Source organism: Serinus canaria, chromosome Z (genome assembly GCF_022539315.1).
Source record: "Serinus canaria isolate serCan28SL12 chromosome Z, serCan2020, whole genome shotgun sequence".
In the NCBI taxonomy this organism is placed as follows: Eukaryota; Metazoa; Chordata; class Aves; order Passeriformes; family Fringillidae; genus Serinus; species Serinus canaria.
Genome location: NC_066343.1, coordinates 62,241,332 through 62,268,680, shown reverse-complemented (window position 1 = coordinate 62,268,680; position 27,349 = coordinate 62,241,332). Strand labels below are relative to the sequence as shown.

The 27,349-nt window shown below is 36.7% G+C and overlaps 1 protein-coding gene across 3 annotated transcripts in view; it reads right to left on the bottom strand.

Moving 5' to 3' along the window:
* The window catches only part of OXCT1 (3-oxoacid CoA-transferase 1), an 86,236-nt gene that overhangs the window by 29,713 nt on the left and 29,174 nt on the right, over positions 1-27,349 (bottom strand). For all 3 annotated transcript variants that reach the window (XM_050986569.1, XM_009095812.4, XM_050986570.1), the window contains 7 exons: positions 24,498-24,558; positions 8,981-9,088; positions 6,341-6,452; positions 5,880-5,974; positions 5,169-5,217; positions 1,940-2,012; positions 1,097-1,172 (listed from right to left, as the gene is read on the bottom strand). In XM_050986569.1, coding sequence (XP_050842526.1) covers positions 1,097-1,172; positions 1,940-2,012; positions 5,169-5,217; positions 5,880-5,974; positions 6,341-6,452; positions 8,981-9,088; positions 24,498-24,558 — 574 coding nt within the window. The remainder of the gene's footprint in view (positions 1-1,096; positions 1,173-1,939; positions 2,013-5,168; positions 5,218-5,879; positions 5,975-6,340; positions 6,453-8,980; positions 9,089-24,497; positions 24,559-27,349) is intronic.

Sequence of the window (27,349 nt, the reverse complement as noted above, 5' to 3'; positions counted from 1 at the left end):
AATGCTGTCTTCATCTTTTGATAGTTCAGATCTTGAAAGGCTCATTTCAGCCTAGCCATAACCCTTTTCCCTTCCCACAATCAACACAGACACCTGGACTAGCCCTTCACATAACCCTTTCTCCCACATCTGCTTGTATGGCTCCCATGTGATACGCCGTGCTCTCACAATAAAAGCACCTTGTGCTCCAGCCACTGACTGCTCAATGACTTCCATGCTCAAAGGTCTGCTGTAGAAGTCACAGACTTCTGGGTTCAACTAATGCTTCTCCCAGAGTCAAGGACATTCATTTGGGTTTTTGTTCACCTCTAATCATCTTTCAGTTTCCCAAGGCCCTTAACACTGCTCAGGCAGATAGAAATATGTCTCATTACTTTAAACAAGGATAATAAGAAAGTTTGCTTCTAGACATCTCTGATACAAACTGTATCTGAAAGTACCATATTGAAAGCCATTGAAAATATCAAACTTGTCAACATTATGAAAGTCACTACTGTTTAATGATAGAACATAAAGTTCAAAGAATGGCTTAATGTTATCCACTGCTTAAATAATGCTGGAATTAGCTTATATTTCTATCATTGAAACCTGAAGGTCTGTTTGGCTAAATACAGTATTATTGCTTTTTCCTTAATGTGTTTGAAAGGGCAATGCTACAATCTTTTATCAGAAATACAGAAAAATAATGCAGGCTCATTTTATAATTTTATAATGAACTACATGCTGGTTTACACTTTCCTCCAACTTACTGCTCCAGGAACAAGCATACAAGAGTCATCACTGTCAAGAAAAAGCATCATTCCTCAGCCAAAAAAAAGAGACATTTGAAAGGCATGGACATAAAAGGAAGGAAAAAGGCTTGCGTAAATAATGTTTTGCTTTTCACAATGCACAAGCATAATTTTAGAAGGCTGACTTCTGATAATGGATTGCTTGGTGCCAGCAGTATACAGGAAAAATACACATATACTCTATTTTACTACTTAGCTTCACAACTCCCATTCTACTTCTGCCCTTTTCTGCTTTGCCTGGGCCTCAGCTACATTTCTGTTATACTGAACACAGTACACTGCCAGTAGTTCAAAAACCTACTTACAGGAATCATCCAGTTGGCCAGGTCACCGTACTTAGACACCTGCATAGCTCCAAGCATTGTCAAATCAACATGGCCTCTGGTAACAGAAAGTGTGTAATTAGCATATCATGTTCAAGTAACAGCCCACAAATCTTAACAAGCTTTTGTTCATGCTCATTACATCAATTTTAAAATGGTGGCATATAAGAATGGTAGCAACTGTTTGTCACACACTTAGTTGGGTTTTTTTTCCTCCTAGATGTATCACTGATGCAAATGTCTCTCTCTATGCCTACTGAGCCTCAGAAATGTTCCTACTTTTGTCTGGTTTGGTTAATTGCATGTGCAGTCAATCATCTCTGAACTCATACTTTTTAGTGCACTCCTTAACGTATTTGCATGCACCCATTATCTTTTCAGAGCCATTAGGATTTAGTGTTTGTTTGCATCCAAACTCCTTTCCAAAAAACAAACAAAAAACAGGTGCAGACGTTGAATTTCCATTAAGGAGGTAGAATGAGGATCACAATTGCAAGCTGAGCAAAGAAAATATACTGAGTGCAAGTACAGATTAGATACTTGGAAATGACCAAAAAATAGTTGTTAAAATGTCATTATAAATGTGTTTATAGATGGCCAGGTGGTGGTAGGCACAAACATCACCATGGTATCTATTAGTGCAGAGTTTTTTTATTTCTAACAGCTAGATTTAACCCTCTGTAAACCATAGCTGATTGAGTCCATGATCGTTTTACAGGTTGTTAAATGCTAACCACATCTGGAAGAAATACTAATGAGTTCTGCCACTGATGCAGTTTATTCTTTTCCTGTTTCAAAAAGATCAGAGTTTGTGTTGTTACATACCCTCTTATCATTGCAAATGATTCATCGCTAGAGAAATATGAAGAACCTGGAAGAACAGTGACTGTCTCCTTACCTGTAAAAGAAAGCTACAGTATGCATTTTGTTTCTTTGACAAATGAAGTCACAGCTACTTACCGAGAAATAAGAGGTTTTTATCAAATTCCTTTGGATTCAGTACAGCTACAGACCTAATTACACTTAGGACATCACATGTAAACCTAATCAATCCTATTGAATTGTGAGGCAGTTTGTTAGAGTTTCTAATGATAGGATTGCCTGCTGTTTGACCACCAGCAGTTCCAGGCAAGCATCATGAACACCAGAGTGTAAGAAATATCTATGGACTTTAGCTTTCTGCTCTATTCACAGAAAAAGTGAGAAGTAACTGTCTTTTGAAGCAGAGGAAGATAAAGCCTTCAGAACACAGAGAGGCTGCAAAGAAAAGGAAGCAGATCAGATTGCACAGTTTATAGTGCTAATGATGAAAAATACAAAAAAATAAATGACAGGTCTAGTCTATTCTTGCTTTTTTTTAAAGGGCACAAGAAAATGTGCTTCTGCGTTCTGTACTGTGCTTGAGCCAAGCAATGAAGCACACCTGGGAGTGTCTTATTTTGACTCTGCTCAGGACCCTTTTCTTCCTCTTCTGCCTGCTTTTTGAATCAGTCTAGGCAGCAAACATTTTCACATGGTGAAAATGCCTTCTGATAAGGCAGAAGAAACACAGATGAAGATGAAATTATAAAAGAAGCATGGTAAACTTGAAAGGAAAAAAAACAAACTAAAATATTTTAGCAACATGTGACATACTGTAACAACAAAGGGGAAGGAGAATGATGCATCATTAAACAGTTTCTAGAAAACAGATAAAAAAGACAATGAGATTAAGTAAGAGAATGGGAAAAGGGAAAGAAACAGTGCATAAAACTTAAATTAGAGATCTAAGATATGTGCTTATTATTGGACTCATCTGAGGCTATTTTATGCCTTTTGTATTGAAATTAAATAGAATAGTATAGAATTAAGGTCATACAAGGGGTCTTGCACACTTCTCAAGAATTCACCATGCTAACACCCAGACCTGCTGAGACAGCCTGAATTATCTTTCCCTACAGGGCACCCACCTAACGCAGTGAGAGAGAAATCAGGGTTTGCAGGCAGCAATATGGAGAGAGAAGCCTGGGATAAAGTGACAAGGTAATGATGAGAAGAAGGCACACAGACCACAGAATAATGTAAAAAGAGCATCACATTACCCACTTCTTAAAATGCTCTCAGGAGGTCAGTACTTTAAAATATTTCTGCTGTAATGCAGTAGTCTACCTTTCAGTTGCAGTCAAGATATCCTTCATGTGAGACATTAAAAAAATGGAACAAACAGAAAAACCCATACATATTTCAGAGCAATACAATTACATTTGCAGAGAGAAATCTGGCAAAAGTCCAAAACAGGTATATTTTAAAAACCTGAAACCAGACTTTGGGGCTGATACTAGATCCAGTTAATGAATGAGAACAGTATCAATTTCTATTTCTCTGCCATTCAGCTTCTGTTTTCTTCACATGGTTTTACAAATTTGATTGGAAAGCACCTAGAATGGTCCTAATCCAACTATGTGAATGTTTCAGCCATTAGGAAATAATTATATTGGTGGTAGGTCTGATGTTTGTCTATCCCATGTCCTGTTTACTGTAGCTTCAGAGGGACATGTGAAGCTGCTCGACATTGAATTAACAATAGCACAATAATCTAATTTTCTTGTTGCATTCTGACCTGTTATGTTAGCTTCATGTCTTCCAGATTAACTCTTAAAAATATTTATCAACTATAAATAATAATTCAAGACCATCTCAATTTCCATGTTAAAGCACAATTTTTTCAGAGAATTTAGTAGTTCTTGGATATTTTTTCACTGTCACTCTGTTAATATGTTCATTTTTAGTGATGTGCATGCATATAATTTCACTCATAGAATTTTTTTCTTCTAAATATTTTTTTTCTCCCAGTGAATCCTTTGACATATTCTTTCATGCAATTTTTGAAACAATTACATATATACTGGTGAAATGCTGGATTCAAGTTCTTAAATAATTTTTTATTTCAGACCAGAAAATGGCCTCAAATAACTCCACATTTAAAATATAGTAACAGAGGCAATTACCTAGTGCCATGATAAGCATCATTTAGCTGAGCCAAGCAGCAAATGTTTCAAGTCAGAGAACGATTGCTGGTCTGGTATTAAATTAAATTATTTTATGTCCCTTGACTTTATCTCCTTTGACTTTTCAGAGTTTAATTGTACTTGCTAACAGCTACTGAGAAAGGTACTCTCTGTATGAATATATATGCATACATATATTTTTATGCATGCATGTGTATATTTGAATAAAAAATATGAAATGCATATTTGAATAAAAATATGAAATGTGTATATTTGAATAAAAATATGAAATGTGTATATTTTCCATATGAAAAAAAAAAGTCTAAAATATCAGGTCTATAACCTATACCATTATTATCAATCACAAGTCACAAGGCCTATTTCTGTTTGTCACAATGCAATATTTAAGTGTATTTTTACATTGAGACAGAAAATGTACACAGGCACAACTTCTCCATGAAAAAAACAGAAATCAGACAGGTGCAATATATCATAAGAATCTTACACTTTTATATTGAATAGCATCTTCTGAGGTGAAATGCCCTAAAACAGATGGGCAACAACAGTATGTGAGAACTGCCATTCCCTGCTACAAGTGGCAAAAGCAGCTGCCCACAGCAGTGCCCTCTGTGTGCCAGGTCCCAGCTGAGCAGCTCTTTCCCCCGCCTTGGCTACCACTCCCTCTCTGAATGCGAATGAGTTATATTCCTGGCTGGGAATAAACCAACCCATTATACACAGGATGTTTTAAAACATGTCCCAAGCATAAATCATTGAAAACCATTTTCTAGAAGACTCAAGGAAAAGCAGCAGGAAAACAAACCCATATTTCCTTACAGGCTGCTCAAAACAATCTCACTTCTGAAGAGGATGATTTAACCATTTACTGATGGGCTTGGAGGACAGTCTCTGCCCAAGGAAGATGACTATCACTTAAAAGAAGACAAATACATTAATATTTATTACCATAAAACAAGTCTCTAGGTTCAAATACTGTATCAAAAGAAAATTTTTAAATTAACATGGTTATTAATTTTCCATTAATTAAATTTAATTCAAGTATTTACCTGCATTAATCAGATCTGGATCTACTTCATTTTCAAGTGGATAAGGACCCTGACAACAATACAGATGTGTGTCAAGCTTTATAATAAAATACTGCTATGATACAATTAATAATTGCCCTATTTCCAATGCTTATTACCAAAACCAGATCATGGCAGACGTGCATTTTTTATATTTTTTAATCAGAATTCTATTTTTAATCAGAAAAAAATCCTGACATTACAAGCCACAGTTTATATCAAGTAACATATCAGGTCTGTTGGACATATTGTTCAAGGATGTTAGAATTACTAAATAATGATGAAGCAAGAAGTTTGTTTGATTTGGAGTTCTTTTTGTTCTTAATCAAAGTGACAAACTTTTTCAAAAAAGGTCATAACTGCAACTTCATAAATCCATATGACAGTAAAAATAGTATTCACTTTAAGCTTTATTTAAAATTATGTTTACTAAGGTTTACAATGCCTCATCTTGCAAACTTCTGATGGTTTTGAGTCCAGAAACTCAAGGACATCCTTAGCAAAGTAGCACCATAATCATAAAATGAGCATTTCCTAGAAAACTTCTCTGCAGCAGAGTGAGAATTTTAGGATGTCATAACACAGCATATGTATTTTTAGCAATATATTAATCAAGTTGGAGGCATGCAGGAAATAAAACCCAGTCACAGCAAAATAAAAACACTATAATAACTGACCAAGACATATTCTTACCAAACCCAGGACTCCATTTTCACTCTGTAAGTGAACAGTTATGTCTGGACTGATGAAGTTACTGGCCAACAGTGGGATTCCAATACCCAGATTAGCTGAAAAAAGGTGGTTAAGGCAGAAACACTTATTGCAAATGAGTAAATTTTAAAAAAATTACTACTATACTATGAATAGATTAGAACTGTTCCCTTCACAAGCACTTTTGTTTTTACTTAAATATCTCATAATTGTGAATAATTATTTTGCCATTTGGACTAATTGTATTCTGTCAAATCCCATATATGATAAAAATATCAATATGCAACTTCTATTTCAATTGGGTATTAATAAAATGAGAGTATCAAGCATCACAGAGTCTGGTAAAGACAATGACCACGTTAATCAACCTGTTCTAAACAAACCAGATGGGTCTCTTATTCTAGTCAGCAATCACTTCAACCTATAGCACAGCTGAAGGATACCATACATGCCATCCTCAAACTCTAATGCAGCCCGTTTGATGATCCTCTCCCTCACATTGTCTCCTTTTTTTTGTTTGCCTGTTGAGTCTTCAGGCTTTCGGATTGATAAGCGCTGCAAAATAAGAAGTAATCATAAGAAAAGATTAGAATCCAGATTATTGCTTCTCAAGGCACAAAAGCTTGATTTGTGATTGCACTGAGACACTTGGTCTAAGAATAAAGTTTATTTATTCATCTACAAAAAACCCGACCTTTTATTTTATGCATTCAAGCTTAGCTAAGCCAATGGAGTCATCAAATATTGCCAGTGACAGCCTTAGAGCAAATTATTATTTGTCTGTATTGCCAAGCCTGATACATAGAGAAGTGATGAAGAAGGCACCAAGCACTAGTGCAAATTCTAGCAAGTCTGAGCTTCATCACCCCAGAGATACCTAAATAGATTCGTAAAATGTCAGCCAAAAATACAAATACTGTTCTCTTTCTGCATTCATTCAATTCAATGAGCTACTGTAGATTTATAAGGATGAAACAGACAAATGCCATTCATCTAAAGATACTGGGGAGTTAAGAATCAAAATTTTCAAACATAACTCTCTACAATCTTGCACACTCCATGAATTTGTTTCCTAGTATTTTCTCATCTTAAGTTCATGTTTTGTAAATCACATGTAGGTGAAAATGCCATGGCATTCAAGAAGTTCATAACATCTTTCTTTTACATTATTGTCTACATATATTATGTTCTTTGAACATCTCTCCTACGAGTATAAAATTCATCTGGGAAACATCATGTCCTGCACCCCCATATGTCTTCATATCTTCTCCTACTTCAGGCTACAATTAAGACATCAGAAAAATTATCCTATTACTTTTCATAAGCACAAAAGAAATTTTGCAGAGTCACTTTCTCCTTAGGTAGTCAGAAACAGTCAATATAAATCCTTTGAATTTCCCATCACCTTCCTTTTTATGCCTTGGCTATTTTCCCTAGAATTGCTTCACTTGTGGATTGATAGAGTAGGAGCAATTACAGAGGGTTTCTATACAGCAAAGAGAAGGCTGGATAGAAATTATAGCTGGTGCTACAGAGACCACTTCTAAGATATATTAGGCAGGAACTGCTATTTAAAGTCAGTAGGAATTATGACAGACTAGCTTCTCTTTATTTCTCATGTTCTTCATTCTCTCTCACCACTTACCATACCCACTGCTTTTCTGTGTACAGCCAGCTGATTCATAAAATTAACATAAGAGTAAATAAATCTGCCTTTTCCTTACCTATACCTAGTGAGAGTTACCACTGCCAGAATTACAAAATTGCATAATCAAAATTAATCTCTGTTACAATTTTGCTTGGCAGTTCATAGAAGCTTTCTCCCTCGCCCCTACCTCCTTTTTTTTCTGAAGCATATAGGGAAGGGGGCAGATGGCTAGGTAGGTGTTCACCAGGTATTGACTAAATAAGTACTCACTTATGCAGCCAAGATGCAGCAGAAGGAATGTTTAATAAATGAAAAATTATTTCTGTCACATAAGGTAAAAAGCTTTTCTGGGAGATAATGCAGCCATTCAGAAGAAGAAAACAGGCCATTAATTGCAATCTGACCCAACACAACCAGAGGGAAAAAAAAAAAGGTTTGACACATCTGTTTGCAGACAATTACTTAACAACATGCTTTTGTAGAGTGAACAGATGGAATTAAAAAAAGAGCTTCTTACCCTTAGCATTCACAAAAGAGAATGCTAGGAGAAAGGGCCTTGTATGACTTCCTAGGACTTTGTGAGTTGATTTTAATAACAGAAGTTTAATTATTACAATTCCTTTCTGCACTTTTTTTCTCACAGATTTTTTCTCCTTGTGTCATATATCTTCCCTTCTACCAGCTTACCTGATGAACAATTCCCACCTCCAGACTATGGAGTCACACAAAAAATACAGAATTTTCAACTGCATATTAAAAGCATTGTCACATCACCAAAATGAATATAAGGACACAGCTTGAGTGTGGCAAAGTCACAGAGACAACAAAGAACAATTACATAATCATAATTTTCTTGGGTGTTTTCAGTGGTGGAGTATTAGTGCAGCAATTTTATTAGCTATTGACATCTTTTATTCAGACCAAAAAGGCCACCACATAGAAAAGTTCCTGATTAAAGAAAAGGGAACAAAGGTTTGCAGGACCTTTGCAACACAACATAATTCAATATATGGCACAAAAGGGACTGAGGCGGGCCCTACGTGCCCACATCAAAAGCTGTCCAGTGGAAAAGAAAGTCAGATCCTTGTCTAGGCGTTCCCCTTGTTGTATCTACAGCAGGTGAACTCAGAGGGAAAGAGTAAATTTAGTAGCATTTTCCACTAGATTTTCAACTGCAGTAAAGTCATCCAGGTCTACAAGCAGTTGCCCTAAATTATTCAGGAACTGAACCAGAGAGTCTGATGTGTAAGAAAGAAGGCACTATCCTCAGGCCCCCACCTAACTATGTAAGTACCTATCTAAGCTCCAGTTTTTAGCAAACCTTTCTCACGCTGATTTCTCAGTGCTAAGACTTGGTGGCCAGACTAAACACCACGCAAATTTTAAATACACACCAAGCTGAAATATGTTGTGACTGAGAAGCTCAGCTACTTACTTCAATTCTCTTCTCAAACTTCTCTCCTTGTAACAGACGATCAACATAGATTTTGGGAACATGAATGTCTTCTGGGGCAAATGCTCCTATATCAACAATTTCTTCTACCTACAGAGTGAAAAAGAAAGGGAAAATATTTAGAAAAAATTATTCAATGAGGGGTTTTAATACCAATGAAGTTTTGAAGTGAAACATTAAAATTTACAGCACATCACATCAAGAAAACTAATGAATGGGACAAAATATATCTAGTATTTAAAACAGGTTAACTTAGATGCTTGTATGTTCTCTTCTTTCAAAGTATATTTCTTTATTAAAAATTGAAGGTAATTTATGTTTTTACAGGCCCATTTGTATGGTCAACTTGAAGAAATATACTGTGTACATCAGGTACATCAGGGTTGTTTTAACTACAAAAAATTTCTGCTCAAACAAAGGAAAACAATATGCTAGTAAAAAAATATAAAATTCAAAAAAATATTAATTTAGAGGATACAAACACAGAAGCTGAAACAAAAGTTTTCCATAGAGTACTCAAAACTAAAATAGAAAACATTTGAACTGTAATAATGGGTTGCAAGAAAGAAGACAAAAGATGAAGATCTAGAAGTCTTTACAGTTAGTGAAACAGATTCAGCACAAAATGACACTAATTTCACCCATATTAGATTCAAGATGTCACCTATCAGGACCAGCCCAGACAACAGGAGTTTCCTTCCTTCTAGGCCTGAGTTGTCGGTGGTCTAGTTAGAGACCCTGCTATGGACAGATACCTGTAGCAAAGACTCTCAGCCATGGCTGGTGCTTTCCCTAACAAGTCTGAGGTACACAGAGCACATCTCACTCTGCCACAAAAAAGACCCTAATGTTAGTGTTGTTTGCAGTTGCATCCAATCACAGGGAAAACATGAAATGTAAGAGCAACAGTCAAAGATAACATACAACAATCTACTACACTGGACATAACAACATACTCAAAGATCAAAAGAAAATTTCAAACTGCTCTATCACAAGGGATTCATCAAACTCTTAGGAATACCCAAAGCTTAACAACCCCAAAACAAGACCTGGGGTATGGTAAGGGTAAATCTCTGAACAGCTGTCACCAGTGAAGCAACATTAAAGAGTTTAAAACCCAATTTGACAACCTACTGGACAATATGATCAATACTAAAATCTATAGTACATCTGATAGACAATTACCTTCCTACTGTGCCTTGAAATGTGACAATAAACAAACAAAGAAACCAAACAACCCACCCTAAAAGCAGGAAAGAGAAAAGAAAAATTAAAAACTAAAGATCACAAAATGAGGTTCAAATGATCCCCAAAAAAAACCCCAGGGTTAAAGAGACAGAAAGAATGTGCTGTGAAATCTAGAAGGCAAACATCCTAAGCAAAAGGCTGTAACAGCTATAGCAACACCAGCCTCAGTGTCAAGGAGAGCCCCACATCCAGAAAGCCCTTACCCACAAGATAAGGAGAGCCAATCAAATCAAAATCTTGAAAATTCTGATTTGGATATTAATGAAAAGATGCTACAGTTTCATCCAACTCATTGAAGTTTCTAATTTTATACACTCATTTCAAAATTAATATGGAGATCAAGTCAAACACAGGGTAAAATTAAAAAATCCTGAAGCACACAGCTGAAGCACACTGTACTTTTAGTGTAGTGACTACTGTCAGAACATCCTCAAAAGGGAGGAGAAGCAGGAGACAAGACTTTCCAATGAAGCAATAGGCAAGCAGATGATTTGCTACCAGCAGAATTCCCAAATTCACCCTTTATAATTAAATTTGTCTTCACTTATCAGATGGAAAACTAGGCCTTGGGAATACTAATTGCTCCTGATTTGAACTTTCTCACAGAATAACTACATTTATTTGCTGTAGCAGCTGAGATTAAAAAACCAAAATCTTGGCACAATTCAACAAACTCAAACAGAATTATGCTGTCAGAAAACTTGACACACTGAGTTTCTCCCCCCATAGAATACACCGAATAAATTATTCATCCAACAATAAATTGTTGGATTTTCTTATCAGTCACGCCATTCTGCTAATTGGTTTGTATTTTGTCTCTTGGGACACAGCAGTCAGCCTGATAGCTTTTCCTCTATTATTTCCAAACATTATCCTAAATGAACACAACACTGCAAACTGTATTTTGTCCTAGGGATTTCAGATAAGCCTAAGGATCCCTGACGACTGCAACACCTTTCCATGTCCTACCACTATGCGGAATAAGCATCAAATGTAACTAAAATTAAATATGCTCAAATACTTCCACAGCAGTAAAGAGGAATTTTGAAAAGGGATTAAGAATTTGCATATGATATATGAAAAATTAACTGTCTTCCAATTCTGCAAGTGAAATAATCAGCATGTTCACATGGAAAAGGGAGAATTCAAGCAGAGGAAGTACAAACGTTGTCTGAGTGCTCCAGCTCTCTCTCCCAGGGAACTGGATGATGAGGCACCATACATGGGCTGTGTGCCATCAGCACTGCCAGAAATGAAGCTGAGCCAGCTGAAGTGACACCAGGATATCTGATGGCTATGGCAATCAGCACCCTAATGCCTCCGGCCACTGCAAGGCTTTGCCTGAGTATCTACCTAGAGAAGAATGATACTGCAAATTCAATAGTACCATCACCGGGAGTGTTCACTTCCCTTTCAGGTTTCATATTTCTTTATGAGTCAGCTCTGTAACACCCCTGTAGATGAAGCCTCAAGGAGAAAGGCAGGAGCACATCCATATTAATAATTCAGAGAATGCGTGTGAGTTTTTCTTCTGCTCCGCTCTCATCTTTCCTGTGCTTCTGTTCTTTCTTTTCTGTACTCACCCTGCCTCAGGCTTTACTGGGTAACGTACAGAAGAATCTTTGTAAACATCAAAAATCATTATGTGTCATCCCACCTGAGAGACACCAACTCTAGCAAAGCACAGAGAGGGAACTAAACAGAGCAGACCACCTCCTGTACCCTTTCTAATTAGAAAATCAAAATCCTCTGGTACCTTTTAGATGGCCTTGATCACATGTGGTCATCTTAATCTTCATTTCATCAATGAACAAAAAGACAGAAAATGTTTACGTCTTTGTAAAAAGTAACTACGGGACACCACAAGGTCTGACTTCACTCTTCTGGGAAGGCTGTGATGCCTGACTCAAAAATCCTTTCATGGTTTCAAGAGTTTCACAGTATTGGAGATTTCTTCCTGAGGACAGTGTTCTAGCAAATCTTCTCTGATTGCTGACAATGGAAGGAGGATGAATGAATTCAGTCCTTCCTAAACACTGGTTTATCTGTAAGTACACCCAGAACATAAAAGCTGTTTTCCACTATGATTCACAAGAGCCTTCTGCCATTCCTTTCTGTATCAGCACTCACAGAGGCAGTGGTCCTTTGCTTCACAATATCACTTCCTTCTGTAATTTACATCTACTTTTCCTTTGTAAAGCAATTTTAATTCATTTTCCTTACAAAAACTCAGCTATTCTTCTAGTTTTATTCCAGAATTTCTGAAGGCTTACAAAGAGAAAAATGGAACCTTGATATATATGGAAGTAAGAAAAGTAAATAAAGTAAGAAAAATAAAAAACTATGGTTCCTTACCAAAAATTGGAAAGGAAGTAACAACAACAAACTATTCATGCCAAAACACTGAAAAATAAAAAGCCTTTGTTTCCACTATGTTCCTTTTATCTATTTCTGCAGCCTAATTATGTACTTTATGATATGTTAAATGTTTCCAGCAGGTTTGGTTTTAAATCTCAGTTTTCCTAAAACTAAGATGAAACCAGAAATTGCAATTTAATTCCTTATGACAGAAAAAAAAATCAAAAACATGTGCGTGTGAAAGAAAAAAGTGATGGGGAGAGAATCACAGACTAACAAACCTATGCATTTTTAAGTAGCTTATTTTTATACTAACTTTATTAAATCTCTTTATCACTACCTTAATTATCTTAGTTCACTTCAGTTCTTCAAACTGAAATAGTGATAATTCCTAGCAGAACATTAGTAAAATAAAACATTACAGTTGGTTAAATGTCCAAAATAAGAGGAACGAAATAAAGTTTAGCCACTTAGATGCTCAAGACAAACTCATCAGTACACATCTTCAGCTTACTACTGGAAGAGTCAGGATGGCACAGCAAAATTCATTGTAACATTTATAAAATCATAAAATTTAAAAAAAATACATAAGGGCTATAAGAATAAATTTTGTGTGTCTGCATTCAAGATCACAGAAACTGTGATCAACCATTCATGATGGTTAATGACAAACAAGAGGGGAAAAGTTAATATTAATTGTTTAGACTGAATTTCACAAATAGCTTTGATATTTTAAAACTGTGAAATATACTCTGAAAACAGTTCACTAGAAATTAAGAACATACTATAAAAGTTTTCTTAACTACAGAAAAAAGCAAAGCAGGTTACTACTGAGTTCTGCAAGCAGGGAGATGAAACAGAGGATCATCTGAGTTGAATGCTTTCCTTTTGTAAGATCAGACAGACCATGAAATTTCTACTGTCAAAATCCTACAGTAATGGAATGATAACCAGCCAATATACATTCTGAAAAAGAGACTTCTATAACTTTAAAATCAAGCAACTACCGAATAGCCTTATAAAGGCACATCTTGATACACAATTACAACATTATGGTCATACTAGACTTTAAATACATGTTTTCTAAGCTTACTGAGGGGCAGGGAACGGTAAAAACCTGTAAAGTTCATATTTGTTAGAGAACCTTTCACACAGTGAGCCTGGTCTGGGTCACACTGAAGGTCCACTTGACCAAATAGCCCTTCTTCTTAGCAACAGGATCTTAAAAGGCAGTGTGGTACTTCCGGTTATATTCTCCCAGCTGCCAGCAACGTGTCAGTTGCAGGATGTCCTCAGTCAGAGGCTGGACATACATCACCTTCTTCATAGTTTCTGTTTTCTTAGAACCCAAGAGACTCTACTGATGCATTTCTTAAATTTAACTATTATGAAAAACATTTCTTATTACCTATTGTAATTTCACTGTGTGCTCCTTTCTCTTTGCCATACAGAAATAGCAAACAGCAGTTGTTTATTTGTCTGTTTCATGCTGTTGAAGATCTTATGTACCTTTATGTGTTTTCCTTCTTTCTAGTAGGCTGTTATCCTCTATAAACAACACAGAGAAAAACAGTGAGATCTGTTGCCACTATGTTGTATCTGATGATTAGGAAAGCAAAACTGATATAAATCTCCAACATTTGTCTCCAGGTTTTTCGTCATGCGGCTACAGATCCTCCTAAATCAGGAGCCCCTGCTAGAATATACCCAATTCACGTTTGTTTTCTCTGCTCTAAATCTCCTCAATTACCACCTCCACTTGTAGTTGCCTCAGGCTTAATCTACTCTCACACTTCTCTGCACCTGCTCCCTTGTTTCCTCCAACAGCCCCTTCCCATTGCACGCATTTGACATCTTCCTCCATGCTGTACTGCTGACACCAGAGAAGAAAACAGACAACAGTAAATTACCAGCTCTAGATCCTCACACACAGCAGTTCTAGGATATATACCGCAAAGAAAAGAGGAAGCATATCTGCAAAGGTTATGTACATGTAAAGCTGTGCGTATGCATGGGAAAAATTTACCACCAGTCTCTGAAGAGGTTCTCCCACACACATAGAACAACACTTCAGAAATTTTTGAGTTAGTCACATATTAGCACAGCAAGAATACACAATAGTCTTAACTTTCAAGAACATGTTCAAAGTCTGAAGACACTGACATTTCTCAAATAAGTTCTTCCATTAAATTGATGGGCTTGCTTGTTTGATGACTTGCACCAATATGTCTATATAATTCTGTATCCACTAAAAAGTGAAAATGAAGATAGCTGTTTTCTTACCTCCTTAAATTCACTCACTTAGATTTTACTCTCTTATTTTATAGTAAAATTACCTGAATTGAAAGCATGCAAGATTACTTTAAGACCCAGCAGTCCAGCAGCCCCAGCATTACCAATCAAACCAGGCTTCTGCAGCAGGCACACCTAGGGAGTGATTCTTTCCAAAACCCTGTGGTTGCTCTGATATAAGTCATCAGTGAACTCCTGGTGGCTGTGATCACATTTTGTGACTTTCGCTTTCTTGATGAAATGAGGTGATAAAGCACCCAATTTGTATTCAACGCCTAGGTTCTTAACACAAAACATAACCATCCATGTGGAATATATACAAAATCATCTCACATCTGGAGATAGAAATTTTGAAAAATTGTTTTTTATATTACATGATGTAATTATTTTTAAGTCATAGAATTAAATAATGGGAGAGAGCCAGAAGACAACAATCAAAACTCCCACAATCTGTGAATACGGTCTTCATTTGCTAAGGGCCAGTTAATAGCAGAAGAACCTGTTTAACCCATACTCAGCCGAATAAGGGGACTAACCTCATCTCAAATACTTCCACTCCAGAAGAGAATAGCTGCTAACAATAGCAACTCTACTGGAATATAATTCACCATTTTCGCAAACAAAACATATGTTGCTTTAAGGACATTATTGCTGTATCTTGTTACTTACTTTCAAATTGCTTTAGATTGACAGCCTTTGAACTTATTAGAAGGTAAAAATAAATAACTTGATTTTTATTAAAATTAATCATATTTTACCTGCAATAATTGAACCCCAAAAAATCCCAACCATAATCACAACAAAAGATTTTATCTTCTTACTCACATCAGAAACATGAGAAAAAAAAAGAGACTAGAAGAGCTCTCATATCCTACATATTCCAAGAAACGCAACTTAAAGATCACGAGATAAATTTAAGCTTTACTTTCAAAAATGAACTAAGTGGAATTTAAAAACTGAAGTGAGAAGTAGAAAAGTAAAATAAAAATTAAGAGAAAAAAACCTAGATATTTAATTGCACTATTAAACAAGGTGGGTTTTGTACTTTAAAATCTATTTCAGTGCAACCAAACGCCCCTCAGAGTCAAGGAATATCTCTCTAAGGATCAGACCAGAGCATGCTCAGCAGGAGATATATAGCCATGTAATACCAACGTAAAACAATACAGTAGCAGCTGATTTGTAGCTAATTATGTTGCTGCTTCTCTCTGGTAAGAAAAAGAAACCCTGCAGGTATTTCTGTAAAGGTAACAAAAAGGTAACTTCATGCAAAAATGGCATGTTCTATGCATACATCTATGAGTCCTCCTTATTTCAGATGTTCATTAGAGACAGTGGTAATTTTCAAAAAGTTCTGGAAACTACTTGACATGCTACTGCTTTGTTTCCCAACAAGGAATTAGTGCGGTCCATTTCACCTTCAGAATCATAGCAGATATCCCAACCTCCCAAAATATTCAAGAAAAATAAACTTCACCACAATTTTGAGGAAGAAGATAACCGGGGTACCTTTCAAGGAAAAGTTTGAAAGAAAGAAAACAATTTATGTGGCTTAGGCCCTTTCAACAGACCACAGAAATGTGGAAATAAAGAGAACGTCAGTAACATATTCTAAGAAGAATTAAAGTTTTCTTGCACTTAATCATTACACTTCCTAAAAGGTGCCTGAAAAAGAGAGCAATAGACACATATGGAAATGAAAAAAACCCCAAGAATAAAGTGCTTTATAAAAGCACTTTATTATTATTTGTAGCTGGCAGAAACATTTAAATCAGACCTTCAAACTACAGAAATGGAATTTTTGCTTATCATAGCCTTAAAAGAAAATTCAAATTTCTCTAGAAATGGTGAAATATCATCTTGAGCCCCTTATCCCATTGCTTATAGAGCCAACTGGCTACATACCTTCCCCATTCTGACTGGGATTACTTCACAGAATCATCTGAGTCAGAAAGGACCCACAAGAATCATGGAATGAAACTCTTAAGTGAATGGCCCATAATGGGATCAAACCCACAGCTCTTTGCCTTTCGCCACTTCTTTCAGCAACAAGAAGAAAACTGATAAAATACATGAGACTTATTCCAAAGGTTAACAAAAAGGAGGAGTGTGCTTGTTTCTCTGTAGTAAAATCCAAGAACACCTGTTCAAACATGGAGTTGCTTTAAGATTTGTTTAGTTATTGCTTTCTCCAGATGAATCAGAATTTGCAAGGATCTAAGTTTATATTCGTGGGAATATAAATGGGAGTGCATTTCTACACAATAGACACCCTGAATGCAAGTTCTCTATAACAGAATTTAATAACATTTTGGGGAGGAAACTAAAAAGAAAAAAGAGGAAGACTAGGAAACTATTTAGGACACAGAAAAGGAAAACTACTCTGTTGTCCTTGCTCATTCTTTTACCATTGTCTGAAGCCTGAAAAATCAGTATGATTTAAGTCAAGTCAGTCTTGGTATCTCAAACCATTACTTCTCTTTAAATATTCACTTTTTTACTGAGTAATTTAATAGTATTTGCAGGGGAGGGACGCTGCAAGAGCTAAAAGGATGCTGCCAACATCTGAGATACTGATTCAATTACTCAAAAATTTTCACTCCAGCAATAGTTATGAGGCTGCAGCTTTTCAAATCTCGTACGTTGATCACCTGAAAAGATACATTTGCTTCATGTCAGAATGTAATTTTTGGGAAGATTTTCAGTTTGGGTGTTAAATCTTTCTCATTCCATACTAGAAATCTTCATCGGAGACGTTAATAGCACAGAAAACAAATTAGTGCTTTAAGACACCAGGATATATGCTTGTAAATTCCTTGAATCATGCCTAGAGCTGTCCCATCTTTTCAGTCCTATAATAATGCATGATTTTACATGCAATGACAAGTAAGTCATTGATTGATTCACGCATCTTATACAAAAAGCAGAGCTGAAAATTTAAAATATTTTAAATTTAATTTTCAAATTCTCATGATAAAAGACATGAATATTGTTAGTGAAATATACTTCAAATGCACAGTCTATGAGGTTTCCTATAAAATGTTATGAAAAACCCTCTAAATTTAGCTTTAGAAGCAAACAGAGGCTTTCCATCAGTTTCTCCAGCACACTTAATTCCTGGCAATCTGCAGTATCTACTGATCAACAATGAGCTTGCTTTTTCTTGTTCTTTTTGAATGTCATATTTGCTCTTAACATATGTGACAAGGAAAAAAGGAATTTTTTACATTCACATCTGCAATTAGCTTATGAAGATGAATGCTGAGAAAACTCATGATACACATTCAAGAAAATATCATTTAGAAAGGAATAAAACATAAGAGACAGATTAAAAAAAACACAAATTCAAATCTTCCAGCAGTATATTATGAGTAGGTAAAATTACCCGAACAGCAGTCAGCAACAATTTGATCTGTAGGAATTTTAACTACTTAATATTCACTACTTGAGCAACGAAGTACCAAATCTGAAGCCATTTAATTAGACGTTATATTAAAGAAAAGCAATTGTAGGAAAAAAAACCGAACAACCAGGAAATAAAAGAACAACAGCTAAAAAAACAACATAAAAGCCCATCCAAACAAAAAAAATAAACAAACCCCACACTGCAAAATTAACTTTACTCTCCTGAAAATCACAGAATAGAACAGAGTCACAGAATAGAATATGCTGTGTTGGAAAGCACCCATTAGGATCAAGTGAAACTCCTGGCCCAGCAGAGGACACTCCAATAATCACACCATGAATTAGAAGCATGCTAACTAAATGTGACAGAACTACCATATGAACTCCCTTCTAGCCCAGTACTACTTATTTTCCAGTACTTTTCTAATCATTCTAAAAGGTTCTGCACCACAGCTGTACAAGTGTTTTGTTTTTCTATTCCGTTTTTAATGAGCACACGCACACACAGAAGCAAGGAACCAAATACAATTAAGAGAAATAAAACCAACAAAAGAGTATTCAAGAGTATTCAAGTCTGGGGGTGGGATTCTTTTTGGGAAGCTAAAGTTGTTGTGGCAATGGTGTGCAAATGTTTCTAGGAGCTGCTTTTCCAAAACAATACTAGTAGTCCCTGAATTTTAACTCCAATCCTCCTCTGATTTGCTCTTCAACTTTCTATGTTTGGCATCATTATAGCTGACAAATGGGTTGTTAACACTTCTCATACTGTAGGAGAAATGGCATTAAACTCTCCAGCCTTCATTGTAATCTGCACAGATAATTTTAGTCCCTTCATTGAGTGGTGAAGTATTCTTGGTCTCCCAGTCAACTATATATGTATTCTTTAAAAGATTTCTTGCTACTTTTAAGTATTCTGTATTTTGTACTGGGCTGGGTATTTCTTAGAAGCTAAGCTTTTTGGTTTGCTTTGGCTCAGACATCTGAGCTTGGATCTCACTTTCTATCATGTTTCTTTTCTATGTTTCAGATTACAATGATTGTGATCAAGGTCAAACTCCTACTGCTCTTCCAATACTTCCTCCATGTTGGAAAATTTTATTCTCAAACTCATTAACACAGTCTTTCCCTAACTTCATTTCCTCTTTGCTATATCTCCCAGAAGGCTTCATCAATCCAAGTCTATGAAATCAGTCTTCCCAAGAGACATTCCTGATATTTTTCTATTTTCCCTTCTATATTTTCTGAGAATCATGAGCTTGTATTTCAAAGTTGCTCTCCCACAAGTGTTCACTCAAATCTTTCAACTAAGATTCCTCTGGAAAACCAAGGCCTAGGCACGTAAATACATTTATGCAGTCAAAAGCCCCAACAAACTACCTACATATTCAAGATACAAGATATTTATTTTACACACACACACACACACATACACACACACACACACTTATATATATAATGTATTACAGGCGCATATTATGGCAACTAGAATTCTACCATCATTTGTGCTAAAAGCAGCTGGCAGGACTAAGAAGTTCAGTGTTCATCCTGGGACAAATGGGATTCTCAAAAAAAGAGAAGTTATGTTATTTTCCCCCACTGCAGATCCATGGGACCCTCCCTCACAACCACTGCCTAAGCACACACAGCCTCATCATTGAGCAGTTAAATAACATCAACAAAAGCTATAGCAACACAAAAGCTCAGTGGCTACAGCATTTGAACAGAAGGACTTTAAATCTATGTCTTTCATCCTGATCTGTGGTTTCACAGAAACACACACTGACGTAAAGTCTGTGCCTATCCCAAAGCCATCCTCTACCAGGGTTCACTTTTGAGTTCCATGACTGGAGCATCCAGGCAATAAAAAGTTTCTATTAGACAACTGTTTCACTTTAAAGTGGTACTTACAGGTTTTTTTATAGTAAACTGTCACCACACAAAAATCTTGAATAATTTCTCAGAACAGAGCTGTGCATGTGACCAAAGTTTTGCCACTGTTAAAGCATTTGGAGGTATAGACATACACAGAAAAAAAAGGTTCATTTCAAGTTTCCTCAATAAAACCAAATGCCATGATTTAGCACAGATAACAGGATCCAAATAGCTTATTTCAGTCTGATTCTGTCCCTTAGTGCCACGCAGTTCATTGTACCTGAGAAAATGGTGCTCACTGATGTGGCTGTGTTGTTACTAGGCAACCAGAGATAAAATGCAGGGCTTAATGATTTTTATTTAATGCATTTTTATGAGAAAGTACACTCTCTTTTTTTCCCTCCCCTGATATTATTTGAGGTGTAAATGTTATTTACCCACGGAGATATATTTAACCATCTTCTGTGATCTGAACAAGAAAATTATTCAAACTGGATATTCAAACAGCCAGTCAATAAATATTTCTAAACATATTGACCATTACCACTACCAAACACTTTCACGGTGGCAGTGGCTGAGATCTCAAATCACTTCACGAGGGAAAAATATTCAGTAGATCTCACAGCAGAGAATAAAAAGAAAACAGGTAAGAGGTCAGGGTCATTTGGGACAGTTACAGACATTTATGAACTCTTCTGTGGCAGAAAGCAAGAGCCCAAGCCTGTATCACCCTTTCCCATGTTATAATGACACCACATCTGGCAAGGTCACACCATGTTTTTTACTGTGGCTTTGGGTAGCCCAAATTCCCTACAAAAAAGAGGTGTCGTGACCAAAAGCCCCATGGGCCTCTGCTCAGAGGAGTCTCTACAGGGAGATACACATGTTAAGAAGCACTCTGTTATCACAGCCTTTACCCTAGGAGTCTAGGCACACATCTAAAAGGCCTCCTTGCAACTTCAAGTTGCCTCACAGCTCATTTCCCATCACAAAATTCAACGGCTCTGTTGAGGGTCCTGACAGCAGTGACACCTCCTCAACTCAGTTTCACCTTCATTCTACAGTGTTGGAAGTGTAACCACATCTATAACATCACAAAACCTCTCAAGATTTTTCACAGGCCATGCACTTCCTTTCAATTTTTACAAGGGTTGGTGGCTTGTATGTTACTCCTGACCATTGAGTTTCTTTTGTATTGGCCAATTTCTCAACTCTCCCGTCTTTGTTACAGGAGCAGGAAAGTGTTTATAGTTCTGAAAATACAACCTGAAAGCCTCAGGCTGAGTGTGTGCATGAGAGCTCAGGTTCAAACACAGCGACGGGTCTGACTGCATGCTTAAGTTCTGCAAGCTGAAGTGAGAAGCAGATAAAACTCCCTGCATCACTTCACTTTTATATATAGATAATAGATAAAGCCAAAATAACTGATGCTAATGACATTATTTAGCATTTGTCTCTGCAAATGCTAAATAACAACTTAACTTCCAAATAACAGGAATCATGCAATTCAGTTAAAAATTTTTTTTGACCTTTAATAATGGGTCACCTTCAAACTAAAGTAGAAATTCCACTGGACTTGGCACAGTTAGGTTTTTATAGACAGTTATCTGTTCCTCAGATAACGTATCCTTATTATCTTGATAGTAGGCTCTACTCCCTCTCACTTAGATAAACAAAAGAGATGCATGCAACAGCTCAAAAAATTTGTGGAGATCAGTAAGCACTTGTATTTATTTAGAAGCTTACAATCAATGTATTTCTGATCCCAAAATGAATACTGAATGGCTTCTTCTGACCATTTCTCTATTCAAAATAAACAAGACTGAAAGTTTAATCTGACATTTTAAAAATCAGTAATTCTTCACTGTGTGCCCCAAACATAACAGGTAACAGTCTGACTTTCTCCTTCTTCAGATACCTCTATGTGCAGCCAATCTCGCATCTCACAACACAGGAGACTGTTTAAGCAACAATAGCTACCAGTCTGTGAGTCTGAGAAGTGGGGGGGTTTTTATCTCTTAATCTCTTTTTCTTTTCTCTTATCCTTCACATCAACAAAATGTGTCTGCCTCTGAATTGTTACAATTATTAGGTGTCTGTACTTCAGATAAGAGTGTGTAAAACACCACACAGACTAAAATTAGAGAACAACAGCATTAAGTAAAGAAAAAAAAGACCTTCACTGTGTGTGATGTCAGACTTCACATCTCCTCAGGTTAACTTAGCAGGACATGTTAACAAATATAAGTGATTTCCAGTTAACTTCCTGTCTTCAACAAGTTCACAGGTACACTGAGATTGGATTTCCAGTATGTATATTTCATTAGTATCTTACTATGCCAAATGCCATTCCATACTTGTATCAATGATCAGAAACTAAAGTAAATCTCAGCGAAGTGAGAAACAATCCTGAAAACCCCAGTTAACCACTTTATCTTTGAAGACAATCCTGACCTGCAGCTATTTTGATTAAAAGGAGCAGGGTTGTTTTCAAGTCTCTAGTCCTAGAGACTAGAACTGTCTGCCTAATTTCAGTTAAATGTTCAGTCAGTTACAGAAACAGAGCAGGGAACAAGCACCAGAATTTGGAAATCCCTCAAATAAAATCTGAATTACTACCCAACACAAACCTTTTTCTTCTCACTGTAAATGGATTTGAGAATTTCAGTCTCCAGCCTTGAACAACATTAACTAAGGAGTCGGGCAAAACTCAAATTTTTAGTTGCCTCAGTTCCCTATTGATAAGCTAAGACAGCTTACACTGCTCAGTACTGAGGATGTACTAGACACCGTATTGAGATATTTCCTTCTGATTCCCTGGGTTTTAACTTCCACACAAACACAGCATTCTGAATTCCACTTTGAAAGAATGACATTTAGTAGTTAAGTCAAGGATGGTTCAAAATATTTGTCCTAAATCTGTGGTTTTGCATCTTTATATAATTTGTCCATAAAATACAGAATTGCAAAGCAATATTAATAATGCATCTTGCAAAAAGATTGACAGTTTTTTAAATGGCATTGAAAATGCAATAAGACTCAGAGTGGACACAGTTCACAGCAGATCTACTAACAACTGATAAATGGAATTACAGCAAGAACGATGTCACATCAGCTGCTCACTGACAAGAAAATTCTACCCTATCACACATGGATAGAAGAGCAGAAAGAAAGAATAAGATGGAATGTAGGTGGAAGGCTTTGATCTACTTAAATTCTTTAAATGCCAGACTGAACAAGGTATAAAGGACAAGTGTCTAGAAGAAAAGATTCTTTATTTAATTTTTCGATAGAAAAATACTTGAAACCTTTTCTTAAAAACAAAACATGAGAATGTTTTGCTGTATTGCCACTGTAAATCATGCGGCAAATATGGTATTTTTTGTGATAGTTCTGCAAAGCACAAAGAAATAACTGAAGTTCCCAAATGTATTATCCAGAGATGCTTATATAACAAATATACTTTCCAAATAACATCTTACAAATAAACAAACAACAAACAAAACAAAACCCCAAGCCAACCCTCAAACAAAATAAACAAAAACCCTGAAGAAATAAAAGGCTTTTCCATAAACTATTTACTAGAAATAGTCCAGAAGAGTTTGTCTTGATCTTACTGCCAATCTGTATTTAGCTTTTATTAGGCATATAAAAAAACTTAACAGAGAGTGAAGAAAAAGCTAAGAGAGCAGACTATCTTTTACATACTGCTATGCCTTAGCAACTCTCCAGGCACCAATATTTTTTCATAGTAGTATGCTTCATGTTTTTAAATATTATCATTTCAGACAAAGAAAAAGGGCAAAAAGATTGGAAGGAAACTTCTGGATCAGCTAGTTCATCCTCATTCGCAAGACACAGACAAATATCTGTACCTCACTGTGGACTGATATTTATGAAATTTAATAAATTTTAGAGACCACAACTGTGATAGCTCTGTGGTTTGCCTAATCTATGTTATGTATTTGATTTTATTTTCAAAAAGTTTTGCATAAAATCTTATGTGAATCTTCTCAAATACAGCCTAAACATATTCTTTTCCTCTTTCATCCAGGTATTACTTTATTTAACAAATTTGAAGGCTCTTGCTTTGTTTGCCTTTCAAAGGCTGATCACAGTGAACATGAAGTCCTGATCACCATCAGATATACAGCAACAAAGGAATTACTCACCAAAGCAGAGCATAGTGTCAATTGTCAAGAAGGCAATCCAAGGAGAGAGGTTAGACCACTGACCCAGATTTGAAATCCTGCAATGATCTGAAATCCCCCCCAGCCTGTCTCCAGAATACCAGTATAGGGCTTACTATATTGCAGTTCCCTACCTCTACTACAGTTGTTTTTGCAGCTTTGCACATAGGTTGGTTGAAGTTTCTTGCAGTTTTCCTGAAAAACAACAACAAAGAGAAAATTAATAAATATTAAAGGCCATAATAATACAATGAAAGACTTCAGAGATAGGCTACTAGAGGAATGTCTCTATTTTGAGCATCACAAAGCTTTTTGCCAAACAGTTGAAGAACTAATAAAAAAAAAAAAGTATAAAGGGAGAAAAAAGTATAATGGAATTGTGTAAGATGCATCTGAAATTAAATCACATTTTGCTACATTGGAAAGTATTTATTACAGCTCTTTTGACTTTAAATCAGCACACTGCTTAATTGAAATTGGGTATGTTACTGATATCTTTATTTATTGGATCCAAAAGCAGCAGCAAGCTGGACTTTGTACAATGCCATTATTTCATTGCACAAAGAATGAAATTAATCTCCGCAGGGGACTGGTACCAGGCCTAACAATCTCTCAAGTAAGCTTTCCTAACTCAGACTAGGATTTGGGATAGCACTTTACCTGGTAAAAAATGTAATCAATTTTCCTCATTAAAACAAACAAACAAAAAAAAAAATAAACACCAAAAAACCCAACAGGTTAAAAAAAACCCCAAACCTCTGTCAGTTTTGGCATTCACTGTAAGACTCTGGCATTCACCCTAAGTATTCCCTCAAAGCATTTCTCTAGAGGTTCTTTTCCCAAGGAAAAAGAACCTCTAGAGAATAAAAGCAACACTTAACATGTACACCTGTGTTGGCAACTGCACCAGGATCCTAGGAGCACAGGGGAAACAAGTGACCTATGTCAGCCACTGCATGTGTCTTTCAGAAAAAAACAAAGCAGCACAGCACATTTAATAATTAAGAAATACTATGAACGTTTTAGTGGTGCTCCACTGCTAGCTTTTCAGCATTTTTCTCTGTTAAAAAGCAGAATTCTGGAAATTTTTTCATCAAAATCCATGAAATCAGGTTTCAAAACAAGATAAAACCTCCTTTCCCACATCGTATTTCCACAGAAGCAATTTTTCCTCCCTGACCATCCTTATTTAACAGACTCACAGAATCATTTATGCGGGGAAAAAGCCCTTAAGACGAAGGAGTCCAACCTGCAAGGCGCTGTCCCCCACGCTCCCTCCCTCGGCGGCAGGACCGAGCCCGGCGCCGCAGCCGCTCGGAGCCTCGGGGCGCTGCTGCCACCGCGTGGCGCCGGGGGACGCGGCCAAGGCCCGGCACAGCCGGCAGCTGGCACGGGATCCCAGCGCACATACCGACACAATCGCTGCCGTACCCAAACGGAGAAACCCCGTTTTATCGGCAATAGATAGCAGCAGTGAAGCCTCCAACAAAGGGTCAACCCTGTCCTGGGGGCATCAGGCACAGCATCACCAGCTGGGCAAGGGAAGGGACTGTTCTGTTCCGCTCTGCTCTGCACTGGGGCAGCCTCGCCTCAAGTGCTGGGGGCAGTTTTGGGTGCCACAGAATAAAAAAGATCCTAAACTATTGGAGATTGTCCAAAGGAGGATCACAAGGATGATGAAGGGCCTTAAGAGGAAGCCAAATCAGGAGTGGCTGAGGTCACTCGGTCTGTCGAGCCTGGGGGAGACAGAAGGGACACCTCACTGAAGCTACGTCTTCCTTGTGAGGGGAAGAAGAGGCACTGATCTCTGACAGGGCCCGAGGGAAGGGCCTGAAACTGAGTCAGGTGAGGTTTAAGCCGGACATCTGAAAAAACTTTTTCACCCAGAGGGTGATTGGGTAGCAGAAAGGCTCCCCAGGGCAGTGGTCACAGCACCAGCCTGACAGAGCCGAAGAAGTGTTTGGACACCACTCTCAGGCACACGGTGTGACTCCTGGGGATGGTGCTGTGCAGGGCCAGGGACTTTGATGATCCTTGTGGGTCCCTTCCAACTCAACATATTCTATGATTCTATGAATACCTTCTGGACATGGGTCTTTTTGGTGGCTATACAAACCCAAAAGAAGGATGTAACAATAAGAAACAAAAGGAAAAAAACCCACAACATGAACTTATACTCTCCTCTGAGAGACGAAAACAATACTAATTAGTAGTGATTCAGGGAAAACTCCCCTAAACTAGGCAGAGTAGCAAATGGAAGAATAACAGAGATTTAAAACCTGAATTAAAATAGTTAAAAAATGGATACAGATGGGGGAAAGGAAGATGACAAAACTAACAATTCAATATTTCATCCCATGTAACTACTTTTCTGAGCCAAAGACTTTCTCAAGATTGTAGTGGCTACTCTGACAGTAAAAGAAACTGATATAAAATTATTTTTACAGAGGGAAAAAACTACAAGAAAACATTTCAATGTTTATTTGACATTAAGAAGAGGTAATGGTCTCTAATCTGACGTAATTTATAAAAGCTTCTGCCATTTAAGCTGTTCTTGAGTTAGGTAAAGTTGTTTCAGAAGCAACAGTCTTTACCAGGATCAAACGCTTTATTTCTAAAGAACACAACATCCAGAAGTTTTATAGGATCAAAGGCCTTATTTCTAAAGAGCATATCATCCAGAAGAAAAAAATCAGAAGCACTACACTTATTTTCCATCACAGAAGAATGTTAAGGAGTTAGCACTACGAAATTCAAAAACTAGCTAGACTAAGTTGCCTTTTCATTTTAAGAAAAATTTCTGGACATCTAGGTTTAGCAACATCTACAGAGTTCCACTGTTCCACTGGATTTTTAAGTTCCCCCAAAGGCATGACATCTTTTCTGCTAGAGGCAAAAGATAGCAAACTAGCTTATAGCAGACTAAACCAACAAACTATATGCACTACATATCTAGTGATATGAAGATGCAGAACACCTCAGGTAT